Raw genomic sequence first — 16,743 nt, 5'->3', positions numbered from 1 at the left:
CAGTTTTTATTTGGTAGTTATATTATGGTGTATAAATAAGGCTGTGCTGAGGCAAAATTAACTATGTGGACAGAGGACATCATCAGTTGCAGGGAGCCGCTGGATGCTGGCGGCTCCAGACTGTTGTGTTTGAAAGTCCATGCAAGAGGCCTTTGTCCTGTAGTGGACATTGATCAGCTGATAATGATGATGAATGTTAACTATACAAATTGTTTTGTTACAGATCTATATCTACAATTTAGTATTAAGGAAGTACAAAATTGTGTAAAAAATGGCTTTAAGAATGTTGTTATAGAGAAATTGCTCAAGCGAGTCACAATTTGATTTTGGAGTGAAAAGTTGGTAAAAGATTGATAAATGTGTGACCGTTATCCTGGATACCTGTTTGGCGGGACCCCAGTTAGCAGCTGGGACAGAAGCTTTAATCCATTAGAAAATGTAAGTACCTTGTAATTGTACAAAGCTTTCTCAATCCACTGTCAATATGTGTTTCACTCAGAAACTGACACTCAAGTAGATTTATATTCATCATCATAATTTTTTTTTTCCCCTCTATCCTTTTTCTATTGGAGATCAGTCTTTGGACCATAATCCAATCAAATGAATTCTTAGTACGTCATTTTGGGCTCAGGAGTGAGCATATACTATTATAGTATGTTGGCTAAAGCATTGCTATGATCATTAGCTTATTCTCCCTCCCTGTTTATAGGAGAGGGGATTTTAACCTTTTATGAGGAGCTTGAGGTAAGCGTGATAATGTTTAACTCTTAATGAACCAAATAAGATGGTAATAAGGAGTAGGGATGATGAATAAGTTTGAATATATTGATTTTTATGAGACATTCTGGCCAACTTAGCCCTTGACTGCAATCTCACCTGATGGTAAGGGAATATGTATCACATGATCAAGTTGTCGATTGGATATATCATTCCCATACATTTTTGTAGTTTTCGAAGCATTAGCATTTGTAGAAAGAGAACGATGTACCACATGACTAAAGGCATTTTACAAAAACTAATCCTTAACTGACCCTAGCTGGTAATCAAACTCAGGACCACTCTGTTGAAAACCCCAGCACTACCACTATGCCACAGAGGTATCATGTACCAAAAAATCAAATTCAAATTAATTTATTGCCAGAGTGTGTTTAATAGAGGTGTGTTTAATACAGATATTAAAGTACACAGTGTGGCTCAATTACAATCTGCTTAATAGGGGTGCAAAAATTATATCAAATATAAAAAAAATTAATGCACAAAATAATGATATTTTACATTTTCTTTGTAAAAAATATTTAGCCTTGAGGAACTTGTCAATTGTGTAATAATCCTTATCCATTAGTATTTTGTAAATTGCATAGAATTTAAATTTTTAAGCTTTCTGGTAAGTGATTATAAACATGTATGGCGTCCAGCCACTATTTCTATACACATTTACTCTATGTCTTCATTTCACAAGTAAATTTTTAATCTATTCTAAATATTTTTAAATCTATTTGATTGTGTCAAATAAACTTATTATTTATCAATTTCTTCAAATTTTTGTATGAAATTCTGCAAAGTTAACTTATATGACACATGTACTTTGACATTTTTGGACCTCTTATTGTAATAAAAAAAAAAATTCAACCTTCTAGATTTCTAATATAATCTAGTTGGTATCAGTAATTTTTCATCAAATTGTTAATTTTTGTTATTTGATTGAAGCGAGATGATCAAGTTTTTTTGTTGTTACATTTGTTTGATTTTGTTTGTTCACAACTATTATTCTTGTTTAATGTAACATTCTTTTATCAAGAAATTTTATTTTATTGAAGTTATTCACACATATTGTAAGTTTTTCACTTTTTTTTAGTAATACTAGCTGACCCGGCAAATGTAAATTTGTTTTTCACTACTCTTTTTCAAAAACGCTGTACTGTGTTTGTTGGTGAACAGAACACATCGAGCAGGGCTGTGGTATAGTACTAAAACAGTTAATAGTTAAAGGCACAAATTGCTAAAAAATAACATAATTTTGATAGTACGGGCGCTCTTAGAGTCTGTAGACGACAGTCGACACGAGATCTGGCAGGCGGCCAATGTAAATGGAGGTTGCTTCTCTATAAAGTTACTAATGCATTTGTTACTTGTTTCATTAATAATGCATCTGCCGCCCTGCCATTACACTCGCGCTTTTTTCTTGTCCGTATTTAAGAATGATAAAAAATCGTTTTTTTTCCGTTCTTCTGTTTTGCCAACTCTTAAAAAGGTGTATCTTGTATGAACAGTTGCTCTTTGAAGTTAGAAGAGACAGTGCTTTCTACGCAGTGGCGTGCACAGGGTTTTTAACTAGGGTATGCACTATAGGTACAAAATGGAAATCTCAGGGTAGGCAGGGCATTTTTGCATCTATAATGTGCACTCCACTGTTTCTACTTATATGATATTGCGGTGTGGGCTAGAATATTTTTTTATATATAACTAGCTGACGCCCCGCGGTGTGTGAATGCCTATAGCATTCCTCGATAATGGACATCTAACACTGAAAGAATTTTTCAAATCAGACCAGTAGTTCCTGAGATTAGTGAGTTCAAGCAAATAAACAAACAAACTCTTCAGCTTTATAATATTAGTATAGATTCCCCTTTTTTGTCCAACTACGTTCTAAGAGTGGGAACAACAATAGTTCAAAGGGTTAGATGGTTGGGTTATGGTATAGTTTGGGTTATCCTAGATTTCTCAGATTTGAGTGGGTCCTCTGCTTTGTCGAGCTATTGAAGCCTAAAGTATCTTTACAAGTATATTAGAATTCTATTCTCTCTTCTGTATGTGTACTTGTCACATAACTGCTTAAACGGCTGGACCGTTTTGAAAAATTCTTTCAGTTTGGAAGGTACAGTATCCCAGAGTGCCTATAGGCTACATTTTATCCCCGTACGGGAACCACGCAAACTGCGCGGCGTCTGTTAGTAATTTTATAAAGAGGTAAAATTTGTGGTGTTGAGGGTAATCTCTGGATCTACAATGCGACTAAATGAAATTAAGACAATTAGCAACTTTGGTCCGCCTCAGTTTCGACGCTCTAACATAAAATATTTGGCAAATATAGCCTTTGTCATAGGCTATATTTTATCCCCATATTCTCACTGGAACGGGAACTACGCGGGTGAAACCGCGGGGTGTTGGCTAGTAAAAAAAAAGATAAGTCAATAAAGGCTTAGTGAAATTAGTTTTCACCTCGCCAATCATTGGCATTTCACCCTTTTGTTTTGGAAACAATAGCGATCATAGTGTATCGGGCCTCGAGGGGCTCTGAGGTGGGTGCCAAGTGCTTGGCGGTGGCGGCAGTAGCTGCAGAAACATAGTCTAAAAGCCAGTGAACTCCAGACCTTCGCCATTTTATAAAAGCTGTAAGTTTGTCAGCTCATGCTCCTACCATAAGTAAGTACGTTAGCTGATTATAGAGTTTAGACCGTGGTGGCTATGGAAGGTAGCAGGTTTTAAGGATCTAGGCCCTCAATAGTCTACAAAGTGTAATTTTTTCATGTTTTCCTTGGAATAATAATATGAGAAATAGGGATGATGACTGTTTTTTAAATGAAATATAAATTAAGAGTATGCTAATAGTAAAGCAATTTTGTAAAAGTAACAGGGTATCTGCGATCATTACTTTCGGAGCTACAGGGATCTAAAGGGTCAGATTTGCGACGCTGCCGCGGATCCCTGAAAAACGCCCCATACAAAGTGGCACGAACTAATGACGTCGTAGGCACTTACTGATAGTTAATTTGTATGGGCGTTCAAATAAAATTACCAATATCTTTGTTATTTGTGCGTTTATGTTTATAGTTCAATTATTAAAAAATGTCACTTTTAATGTAAGGAAGCTAAAACTGTATGAACTTTTATCTAATTACGATAAAAGATTTTTAATAGATTTTGAAATTTTATAATCTTATTTATTTTGCAAATATCCAGTTAATCTTTGCTTTTTATGTATAAACTAGCGGATGCCCGCGACTTCGTCCGCGTGAAACTCGATGTAAACTTTCAACTACCGCTACCCTACCCCTACCCTACCCCTACCCTACCCCTACCCTACCCCTACCCTACCCCTACCCTACCCCTACCCTACCCCTACCCTACCCCTACCCTACCCCTACCCTACCCCTACCCTACCCCTACCCTACCCCTACCCTACCCCTACCCTACCCCTACCCTACCCTACCCCTACCCTACCACTACCCTACCCCTACCCCGTTTTCTAATTATTATTAATATGAACTTTATACAATAACAATAAAGCTCAAATTGACTACGTTTTAGTTACAAATCATTTGTATGGGAAAAAGAAAAGGGCTATTTTAGGGATTTTGCCAAAAAATTAAAGTTTATAATTAACAAATAAAAAATAGGGGTTGATCGTAGAGGGGTGAAAAATTGAAAGTATTATGAGATTTTTTATTGTAAGTTATCAAAAAATAAAAAAAAATTTTACCAAAAAAAATTATAGTTTTTAATTAACAAATTAAATATAAGGGTTGATCGTAGAAGGGTGAAAATTTAGGGTTGTATGTATTTTTGTATGCTGTGTCATAAAAAAATAAAAACAAAAAATTTTGCCTAAAAAATAAAAAAAAAAATTTAGGGGTGGACTACCCTTAACATTTAGGGGGATGAAAAATAGATGTTGGCCGATTCTCCACCCTGGCCGACAATCACGCTAAGGATCACAAAAATCGGTCGAGCCGTTTCGGAGGAGTTCAAGTTCGAACACCGCGACACGAGAATTTTATATATTAGATTAGTTAACATTGACCTTATTTATCCGAATGTATTATAAAAATCAATATATTCAAACCTAGTCATCATCCCCATTATATTCCAGCCAGTCGCTTAGCTTCGCGGCAGCCCTTCGAAAAACACAATTTAATTTGAAATTTCAGAGGTCTCTAGCGTAGGGTTGCCATGAAGCCAAGTGTCCGACGAATGGGTATGAATGGGGGGATTTCTTTCTTATTTTTTTTTTATTCTTTACAAGTTAGCCCTTGACTACAATCTCACCGGATGTAAGCGGGCTAACTTGTTAGGACCTTTTCCTTAACCTTAACCTTTTTTAGTTACCTTTCGGTTTCTACACGACATCATACCGGAACGCTAAATTGTTTGGCGGTACCTCTTTGTCGGTAGGGCGGTATGAGGTGCATCAGTCGTCAGTTTTTCATTCATAGCTACGCGCCCGAGCGGCCCATCGGGTGTGTTACGAACGAAGTTGCCAAGCTATAGCATGAGCTGACAAACTATCAGCTTTTATAAAATGACGAAGGTCTGGCAGTCGCTGACTCTCCGTCTATAACGTTGTGGGTCACGGGTCACGGTCTTAACCCAGTTTAGTTTTTCGTTTGTTAATGTTTATGGCACGATCGCGTATTGGCATGACTCGAGAAATGGCTCGGTTTTGGATAATGTACAATTTATTGCCGAAGCCTGTTAGGAAACAGATGCGACCGGGGCGTTTTTGTTATGCTCTTGGTGCAGCTTTGAATGATGTTACGTGTTACGAACTTAAAATGACCACGAAAAAAATTTTTTTTTTCATAAACCACCCCCGTATAATGGTCACAAACGGTCAATTATTCTCACGTTTCTGTACCACCCACGACTATAATTGATTGTGTGTTGGTCACTGCGTACATGACTTGTATAGTATGCCGCGTGGGTACTGCCGTTTGCTTTTCAGAAACGTGAGTGGGTCCTAACTGAAAATCAGTGCTACATACTTCTTTTTTGTGTAGGAAGTATGTGGCAAACTGCTGAGTTAGGGCCTTTTTCTAGGTTAGGTATGCCACAAATTGCAAGGCATTCTTCTTTTATTGCTCCACTGTTTGCGTGGACAATTAAGCTGTGTAATAATTTAGATTCTAAGAATGTAACATGTGGCATTACTTAAAAATAAAGATCTTTCTTTCTTTCAAGTACATCGATATAAATCGTTAGATGGGCCCCTCCATACTAAAAAACGCACAATTTTGCGAAAGACGTGCACGCACATCTTATCTTAGTACAACAATGTAACAAGCGCATGCTGTAAGTGACCGTGGACTTAAAAAAATATTTACTGTTTTTTTTATCATTTTAATCCCTTAGTTATGCCGTCGTGTTCATTTTGGAAGTGTAAAAACACTAGACAACAATTTTTTTTAGCCCTTGACTACAATCTCACCTGATGGTAAGTGATGAAGCAATCTAAGAGTAGGATGAAATCCACACTCCTTTCGGTTTCTACACGACATCGTACCGGAACGCTAAATTGGCGGTACGTCATTCTCGGTAGAGTGGTAACTAGCCACGGCAGAAGCCTCCCACCAGCCAGACCTGGACCAATTAAGAAAACCTCAATGGGCCCAGCCAGGGATCGAACCCAGGACCTCCGTCTGGTAAATCCACCGCGCATACCACCACGCGCCACGCCACGCCACGCCACGGAGGCCGTCAAAAACATGAATAAAGAGAAATGTGTTACGAGTGATGACGTACTCAATGTGCGAATCCAGTGACAATTCCGCGACGCTTAGAGGCCCATCTAACGATCTACGATCGATGTTCAAGTATGTCTGGCTGTAGCATGCTCTCGTTTTATGTACAAGTCGATCGCGAATTGACAGTGTATGGTACGGTGGAACTTTGTCGAGTTGGCCGGAAATGCGGCGGATTACGTCGCAGCTTTTACATTGTGTTCCGAATAACTCATTATGTTGAAACTTCAAACTGCATTTATACGGGTACAAATTGTGAATACACTATTTTTTTTTTAAGCGAAGCTTCTATACTGACGTTCGAGCTCGCAACTGTTTTTTTTAAATTTTTTTATACATATACAATCTCACCCGTGGTAAGTTGATGATGCAGTCTAAGATGGAAGCAGGCTAACTTGTTAGGAGGAGGATGAAAATCCACACCTCTTTTCGTTTTTTACATGACATCGTACCGGAACGCTAAATCGTTTAACGGTACGTCTTTGTCGGTAGGGTGGTAACTAGCCACGGCCGAAGCCTCCCACTAGCCAAAAAGCATAATATAAGCGCTGGTCGCGGGACCTCTCTCTCCGTGTTAAGCGTCAGTTTTTACTATTACACCTTAGCGTCAGATTAAGTACTGTTATGGTAGGCATCCACATATCCACATCGTCCGCATCCCATCAAATAGATTTTTAATTTTATGGTAGATCCGTTCGATGCGGGTCAGTGACGCTCTTGAATGAATTAGAGAAAGAAAACATCCGTTTGATGCGTTGCGATACGTACGATGCAAATATGTGGACACGTGCCATTACACGATAAAATAGGTATTCAGATTTAACACTTTATACTATATTAGCCAACGCCCATTTTTATTTTACGCCCGGTTTTACCCGCGTAGTTACTGTTCCCCTGATAATCGATTTTTATGAAAATGAAATTGGACCAATCTGGAATATACTCTTTCAAACAAAAAAAAGAATTTAAAAAATTGGTTTATAAATGACGGAGTTGAAACTTGAAAAAATAAATTGCCTCGAATTGAGAACCTCTTCCTTTTTTTGACGTCGGTTAAAAAGAAGCAGTGTCCTCAATGTAACAGGCTCCATCCAGTCTGCCACTAGGTTACATGTCTCATTTATTTCTTGGCAACAGTGCGTGTTTCTCTTTGGCCAACTTAACGCTTGTATACTTTGACTATCCCCCTGTGGGATAAAATGCGTAGTTCCCGTTTTTGTGGGAATACGGAGCTAATATATAGCATATTTTAACCGCTGAGTAGTTCTCGGTTGATGAAATAATTTTCAAAATCGGTTTAGTTGCATGCTTAAAAGGAAACTCACATTCTCATTTATATTAGTTGAATGTAAAATTAGTCGAAAAGCCATCATCTTGTGTTACGAGGGCCTACGAGTTCCATCTAACAATCAATCTAACCACTTTGTTGGAACTATACGAAGAATTTCTCCGAGTCTCATAGGAGACGCCTTAGAGAGTCATTCCGTCCTCTTTTTAGCCTTCGGGTCTCATCAGGCGATGCTTCTGCGCTCGCCCAAACCCCCCGGTGTCGCCGTAGTGGTCCCACATGGAGCCATCGGCACTTACTCAACACGAAAAAAAAAACGAAGAATTTCATTGCTGAATACACATTCCTGACGTCACGCTGCCCGTCTCAGTAATACTTGGTCGCATTCTTCATTGCTGAAGGTGTGTCTGCACTGCAGTCCCTTCGATGCGTTATTTACAATTACCCTTCACACACATACACAGTCCGGTACTCAGCTTATCTAATGGCTGTTGTTATAGGGAGGCCAGTGAGTAACTTAACCCGGTCCTGCCACCGGGTAGGTGATCGGCCGCGTAGTCGTTTCCCCTCCACCTTGCCCACCACTATTAGTTTATCCAGGTTATCGGGAAGGCGACGGGTTATGTGACCAAAGTAACTCAAAATCCACAAAAACCATCATTATTCGCTTAATAATAAAAATAATATTATTTGCTTACTTCATTTTAAAATTGATAGATTGTCGTCCATGTTTTTGACCCCTGACAATACGTCACACTCGCAAACGCTCCGCCTAGACCATGGCTTCCGCCCCCGCAAGTTATACGTGAACAAGCACTAAGCTTTCAAACCCGCATTGAGGTTGTGTATATGCACACAACCTCAATGCGGGTTTGAATTGCATCATCACTTACCATCAGATGAGATTGTAGTCAAAGGCTAACTTGTGTAGAATAATAAAAAAAAACCGTGTGTAAGCTCCATATACGAAAAATTAAGCTTAGACCACACTAAGACTCTATTCCTACCAAGGAGCAGGCGTCTACCATTGTAAACTAAGCCTACTTACAATAAACGATTTTTAACTAACCCGATTGTTAACTTGGTTCTCAGCAAATCCAACACCAGTACCGCGGACGGTTCAACCCGGGCGTGCGCTGCTGGGGCAGTATGTCAGAAGGCGGCGGGATTTCGTCCGCTGACGGCGACTCCAGCCGGACGAACCTCATCGTCAACTACCTGCCGCAGACCATGACGGAGAAGGACCTGTACGCCATGTTCATGACAATAGGCCCCATAGAGAGCTGCAGGGTTATGAAGGATTTCAAGGTAAACCATCAATAGGTACATACTTCATTGGACCCTGGGGCAGCAAGTCCAAAATTAATCAATACATAGCACATACGACTACATAAAAATATAATTTAAGACGTCTGCGTGTGATTTCAAAATAATTGTTTGTTCTCAAATTTTTTATACTTATTTACACTATATAGTTGGAATTAGGGAATAATATATAGCCTATAGCTTTCCTCGATAAATGGGCTATCTAACACAGAAAGAATTTTTCAAATCGGACCAGTAGTTCCTGAGATTAGCGCGTTCAATCAAACAAACAAACTCTTCAGCTTTATAATATTAGTATAGACAAACGTACTTTATTTTTATTTACTTATGAATCGCCTGGGACTTTCACTGGAAGGAAGTTCAACTTGTTGATTCAGCTATCCAGTGGTAATCACTTAACATCAAGTGAGCATGTTTGATTGCTCAATATTTAAACAATAAAAAAAATTATAAAGTTTTCAAATATTTTGTCATCATTGTAAGTTCATATGGACAAGCAGCTTTAGTTTATTGTTTTTTAAAAGTTTAATTCTACGCTTATCTTTATTTCCAGACTGGTTACAGTTACGGCTTCGGTTTTGTTAACTTCTCGAGAGAGGAGGACGCGTCCAGGGCGATTGACACCTTCAACGGATACCAGCTCAGAAATAAGCGATTAAAGGTAACCTTTTATGTGTATTCATTACTAGCTGACGCCGCGAAGTTTCACCCGCGTGGTTGTCGTTTCCGTAGGAATACGGGGATAATATATAGCCTATAGCCTTCCTCGATAAATGGGCTAACTAACACGGAAAGAATTTTTCAAATCGGACCAGTAGTTCCTGAGATTAGCCCGTTCAAGCAAACAAACTCTTCAGTTTTATAATATTAGTATAGATTAACAGTATTTTAATCAACCACCATATTGTTCGAATGCGGGCTGGCGAGCTTAGGGTTACCGCTCGTAATGACGGCTGTCAGATGTCAAAGATTATAGCCGAGATCGCATTTATAACGTGGTCTCTTCCCGTCTACGGAGATATTTTTTTCGCTTTTCGGCTTTTCGGCTTTTCGCGGAGAATAGCAAAATAAATAAATTATTAACTAGCTTTATAAGTTCAAACAGATACTCACTATTAAAAAAAATGATTTCCTATTCCAGGTCTCTTATGCACGTCCCTCCGGCGAAGACATAAAGGAGACGAACCTTTACGTCACGAATCTGCCGCGCGCCATCACTGAGGAGCAGTTGGAGACAATATTCGGCAAGTACGGACGGATAGTGCAGAAACACATACTGAGGGATAAGAATAATGGCAACCCCAGGGGAGTGGCCTTTGTTAGGTAATTATTCAAATTATTAATAATAATAATTATTATTTATTTTTGAGTTAAAGTTTAATGTTGATAGTATAGATTGGGTAAACTTTTGGTCCAAAAAGACTTCCTTGCAGTACTCCATGAAATTTGTTAGGTAATATTTGTAATCATATTAATGCATTATATTATTCATTGTTAATATATGTATAGATATATTGTAGAGATATCTTTAAACTGTGGATAAAAATCCCTACCTTGTGGTACCCCAAAGTCCAAACATACACTATTTTTGGGAGATCCCAAAATGTTTTAATATTTGCCCTTAAGATATTTTAGTCAATAATTTAGTCTACAAATGACTATAGTATTATATTATGTTAATTCAACAATGTGGTATAAATTATATATACAATACAATAAAAAGATCGATCAATAACGAGCTTTTGACATTGATTTGTGAGAAATTGAAGTGTGGTTTATATCGTTTGTAGATTCGATAAGCGTGAAGAGGCGCAGGAAGCAATAGCGGCGCTAAACAACGTCATACCGGAGGGCGGTACGGAGCCGCTGTGTGTCAAGGTTTGTTGATATATATCTTGATGTTCAAAATCGTAGTAAATCGAAACGCACTTCACCTTCCTTCACCTTATGATACTGATTGTCTAATATATATTAATGCCTCGGTTACATTGATGCATTCATTATTGCTTTTCTGTCAAAGTATATGATCAACGATCTAATGCGATTATAAAAACTGTCTCTATAGAATCGATGTTAAATAGTTGTAATCGTGTTCGTCGGTTAAAGAGCTCCGTAAAAATACCTTTTTGTGTAATTGAATTGTGTAAAAAACGGGCAAAAACTTCTACAAGATACATACCAAATTTAAGCTCATTTTCCTCAGAAAATGGCAGACAATTTTGTTCGTGACTATGAGTGCGATACAGGTCCTTCTATAATTGGTCTGAGATTATTGAATTAAAATTTTAAGCCTCAGTGCCTATTTACTACCTTTCGCTCAATTAGAATGGAAAGGCTAATTAGATGAGTTAAAAAAATGGAGAATCAAAAAATTGTGAACGCATTTATGTACCTGAGGCTTTCACTTTATTGTTTTCTTTGACTATCTACTTTGCCAGTTTCTAATTCTTCAACTTTCTTCTTTTATTCTTGTACAGCAACGCACTATTGCTTAACCCTTAATCAAATGGATTTTTTTTTTAAATAAAATTATGAATTAAACATGGTTTCTAAGTAAAAGAACTTTGTAGATTTCGAAAAAAACATCATTTTTTTTATAAAAAGAGGGGAAATGGGGGTTTTACGGTGGGAAATTATTTCCCATTATCCAGTATGGAAAAGCAAAATATAATTAAGTGGGAAATTATTTCCCATCATCCGGAATGGTTACATTTTTTTGGGACATTTTTACTACAAATTCTATACATATTACTTACTCCTACTTTACTTGTTTATTTTTTTTATATAAAAAATTCAATATAACATGATTGAGTGATTGAATAAAATTATAAAAATAAAATGAAACTAGAATGTTACAAATAATATTTTATTAACAACTTTTCAAATACTATATGAAAATAACATTACTGAGTAAGAACTGTGTGAAAGGTTTTGAAACAGTTTTTGGCACAAAGAGCTACTCCGCAGGAGGAACATACTATTTTTGTCCTCTGTTCTTTGTGCTTTGTGCTGCAAAAGTCGTCTAAATTTTGTACCACCTCTTCTAATAGTTTCTTGGCGAGCACTTTACGTTCCTTTCTTGCGTCCATATTTGAATAGCTGAAAGTAAATTATAAAAAGTTGGCAATTATGTAGTTTTATCAACATATTGCACAAATAGTTACAAAAGTCCTAAAACTTATAAGTGGCTTCGTTTGGAATAAAGCATAGAAATCACATAAACGCAGTCACAATTTTGCAAAAAGCCACTAATTTGACTTACTCGCTATCGTATTACAAGTTCCTATACCGTTATTATTACAGCTGACAAACAATTTTATATATATATAAAGACACTGATGTTTATCAAAGCAGGAACGAACATTGGGAAATTATTTCCCACCTAATTAAACCTAATAAAATCCAAGAAATATCAGTGCAAAAAGCACAGAAACCGTAAAAAGCATTCAGAAAATAAGTCTAGTTTACATCAATATATTGTTTATGTACTTACCAGATTTTTTTTCTACAAAAATTTTCGAAAGTCCTGCGAGAACCGGTTTTGTGCACCAAAAAATTCAAATTGTGACTTTGACATTGACATACGATGACATTACGCAATTTTGTCCAAAATGTTGCCAAGTAAAATATTTAAAAAGTGTGTAAAATTATTTTGTTCCTGGATTGGTACTGATTAGAGTTACCAGTAAAGAAATAATAAAGAAATATTACGGTACTGTCAAGTGGGAAATAATTTCCCAATATTTGAATAAGGGTTAAAGTTTGTCTATCTGTGTTTGTCTACCTCTTTACCATTGTAAATATATGTCCTTTTGTTTATCTTTTATTGCTGTAATTTTAACCGCAACCTTTGCAATGATCTTCAATATTTTCTTGTCTGTGTACATAACAATTTTTCTACTTTGTTTACGTTTGTTGCTTTTGGCTTGTTTATTCATCTACGCAATGGTCTACCTTGTGTCCTTTTTAAATGTCCCTTAATTTGTTTATTAATTTTTACATTATTTCCTTTAATAGAATCGTACGTAACTCATTTCCATTTAAATCTTATTCATGTGTTGTATTTCATGTGACGTCTATTTCAATGAATGTTATGTATGATCAGCAAAAACATGACACATACGTCATTTCGATACCAGTTCCATTGGCTGAAAATGATGATGTTCAAGATATAGATCAGTTTTGTCGGAATTTTATCTTTATCGGATTAAAATTGTCATGTTTTTGCTGGAAATAGCAATACACATCTCATGTTTATAATCTACACTATATCTCTTTAATTATCTATTATATACATTTTTCTATTTTTCTATTATAACTTATATAAGTATTATACATATTTATTATTTATACATTATTTGATGATGTAAACTGATATTTACTGTAACAAATCTTTTATATTGTGTACGTGTATATCTATTAAAATTAATGTATTTACTAATATAATTATATTGTTCATTCCTTTATTCTTTTGCATTCTTTATCCATTATTTTTGCTATGGTTTAATTTCTTAACAATTTTATAGTGTAACTCTAATTTGTTCATAACTCAGCAACAGATTAGATAGAATTAAAGAGGCCATGCTGTATTAGCCTAGTAATAAGGCTGAGCTTCTTATTATCCAAAAATTCAATAGTATAATTTATTACCTTATGGCACTGTCATTCATTCTTCATCTTATACTATTTCTTTACTAATAGCTACTTAAAAGTTATGTTCAAATAACTACAGCTTTTCTGATTTACGTTTAGTTTTAGGGCACGTTAAATTTATTAATTAATTTCAATTTCATTTGCACTCAAAGTTTCAAACCTCTGTTCCATGCATCGTAAACATTTTTCGTTTTGTTAAGACCTAGAGTATGTACATGATTTGCGTTTAAGTTCTTATGCATGTTGAATTATTATCAATGTTCAACTTTGATTTTTTTTTGCATTTGCATGCATTCACATCCAATGTTTCAAACCCCTGCTCCATGCGTCGTAAACATTTTTCGCAATTTATAATTTAGCTTCTCTTTCCTATATTCTGTGAAATCATGTGGAACTTCTTTGTGCATGCATCCAATTGGCTCTATTGGGGGTCTAAATTGCCCCCTGCCGCGCGTTAGCCGGGGGTCATGGCACTAGGGGGTCACAGGGAGGTGCGCGCCGGACGCCGGCGGCTCCACAGCGACACAACGGTGCGGACGCCAAACATAAATAAATAAACTGACGTAGTAAATTATGATCTGAAGTAGTAAGTTCTAAACAAAATTATGAAGCTACAATAGCAAAGTTTTTTGGCCTTAATAGATGCCATGGGTGTCAATGTTGTGCCCCCAACTATAAAACCTTTATGACTGACTAGTTAACGCCCCGCGGTTTCACACGCGTAGCTCTCGTTCCCGTGGAAATATGGGGATAAAATATAGCCTGTGACACTCAAATAAACCGGCCATATAGTAGTACAAGAATTTTCAAAATCGGGTCTATAGATCCCGAGATTACCTCCTACAGCACCACAAACTTTATTAGTACATATATACAAGGAAGACAGGAAATAGCCAATGTTAGTTTAGATATAAATCTAAACTTACATACATTCCTATATTTTATGCTACTACCATAGGTAAGTACTGTAACCACTTAGGGAGCTTCGACCAGGGTCCAGGGAAGATTTGTCGAAGTATAAAACTTGTTGAATAGGGTAGTTGATACTTTTCTAACTGACTTCAAAAATAGGAGGAAGTTATCCATTCGTCGGAATCTTCATTTTTTTATGTATGTTCACCGATTACTCGGAAGACAACTGAACCAATTTGAAAAATTATTTTTTAATTTGAAAGGGTATGCTTTTTAAATGTTCTTAAATAATTCATTATCGTTCTACTAAATAAAAGATTACATGAAAATTTTAGTTCTTAAATATGTTTTGACAATACGAGCCAAAACGCCTGTCGGTCATGACAGTCTATATATATATCTACTGTTTCATGACGTCACTACAATAAATCTCATACAAATGGAGCGTTTGACAAAAATATTAGTTAACAATTAGTTCGACGTTTAGTACATCAAGTGTGTTAGTGACGTCACAAAATGGACGACAGCGTTTTTGACGTTTAGAAAATTTGAAAAATACGTAATATTTAAATTAAGTTTTATAAGAAATCTTTAACTTTATTAATTGATATCGATATATTTCGAACCCTTATTCCATGTACTACACGTAATTAATATTGTTTATATTAAACTTGATATAAGTCAACTACCCTATTGTTAAGAATGAAAATATATATTTCCTACGGGATATCTAGTTAGCTCTTACTGTACTTATTGGTAAATAAGGCATCTACAGAAGAGGTGGCAAGTTAATTGTCCAAGTATGAAGCGTAAGGGTTCCTTACTTTAAGGGTAAAACAGGACCCTATTAGTAAGACTTGGCTCCGACTCCGTCCGTCTGTCATCAAGACTGTATCTCATGAGCCGTTGTTATTTATAGCTATAGATGATAGTTAAACAGTTGAATTAATTTTCACAGATTTGTATTACTGTTGCCGGTGTAACAAAAAATACTAAAATTTTTAAGCGGGCTCCCATAGAACTAACGTAATTTTTTTTGCCGTTTTTATAGTACAGAACCCTTCGTGCGCAACTCCGTCTCGTACTTGGCTGGTTGTTTATATTTTCCGTATTGTGGATATTTATACATGTTTACAATGTTTAAATTCCAGATAGCAGAAGAACACGGCAAGCAGAAAGCGGCCTACTACGCGGGATGGGCGGCGGGCTTCCACCACAACAGAGGTGAGAGAAATATATATTAACTAATAAATATATAATTATATTATAATAATAATTAATTTATTGACATATGTCATATTTTTCATACATATACATATTATATTTAAATAATTTATTAATATTTATTTATTGAATAATGTCGATCGTCGGGTATTTCTTAACATCAACACACAACATTTAAAGTTTTGATAGTTTGCCTATTTTCGGAAGTCTGTTTGTCTGTGGATGTAGGGGTAATGTGTACAGACAAGGATTCGACAGCTGTTATTGGAAATTGTCATTACCAGCAGGTAGTTTGAGAAATAGCCATAGCAGCTCTCTGTCACTCGCTGTCATTTGTCATCTCAAATGCCTTCGGTTGACAATCGTGTGACATTTCGGACATTTGACAGATTGCATATATATGGGTGTGTAAAACTGAAGAAACGTGTTTTTATGAGACGGAACTTCAGTTTATTCACACAAATGCACTTAAAGTCCGGCCGCTCACAGATTGCGTTACTGACACCTGTCAATGTCGCCTTTTTATATTTGTTAATTTATTGATTGTTAATAATTTTAGTCCAAAATTAAAACATTTATTGTAAATTGGCATATTCTTTTACTCGTTATTAAGGTCATTTAAGACATTTAGGTAAATATCTCATTGACATTATCTCACTCATTTACATTGACAGGTGTCAGAAACTTAATCCCTGAGCGGTGGGACTTTCGTCTGTTCTCATATCATTACATCCAAAGATAAACGGACGTCCTGGAATAGATTGGCTAAACCAAACCTAAACAGAAAGCAAAAAAATATTTCAAAAATTATTATACTACCCT

The 16,743-nt window shown here is 36.2% G+C and overlaps 1 protein-coding gene across 1 annotated transcript in view; it reads left to right on the top strand.

The window, feature by feature from the left end:
- The window catches only part of LOC112045989 (sex-lethal homolog), a 39,259-nt gene that overhangs the window by 1,542 nt on the left and 20,974 nt on the right, over nucleotides 1-16,743 (top strand). The window contains exons 2-7 of the mRNA XM_024082419.2: nucleotides 224-438; nucleotides 8,899-9,114; nucleotides 9,686-9,793; nucleotides 10,274-10,455; nucleotides 10,923-11,010; nucleotides 15,849-15,921. Coding sequence (XP_023938187.1) covers nucleotides 358-438; nucleotides 8,899-9,114; nucleotides 9,686-9,793; nucleotides 10,274-10,455; nucleotides 10,923-11,010; nucleotides 15,849-15,921 — 748 coding nt within the window. The 5' untranslated portion in view covers nucleotides 224-357. The remainder of the gene's footprint in view (nucleotides 1-223; nucleotides 439-8,898; nucleotides 9,115-9,685; nucleotides 9,794-10,273; nucleotides 10,456-10,922; nucleotides 11,011-15,848; nucleotides 15,922-16,743) is intronic.

This window comes from Bicyclus anynana, chromosome 8 (genome assembly GCF_947172395.1).
Source record: "Bicyclus anynana chromosome 8, ilBicAnyn1.1, whole genome shotgun sequence".
NCBI classification, from domain to species: Eukaryota; Metazoa; Arthropoda; class Insecta; order Lepidoptera; family Nymphalidae; genus Bicyclus; species Bicyclus anynana.
The sequence above is the reverse complement of the archived record's forward strand: the minus strand, read 5'-3'. Positions and strand labels throughout refer to the sequence as shown.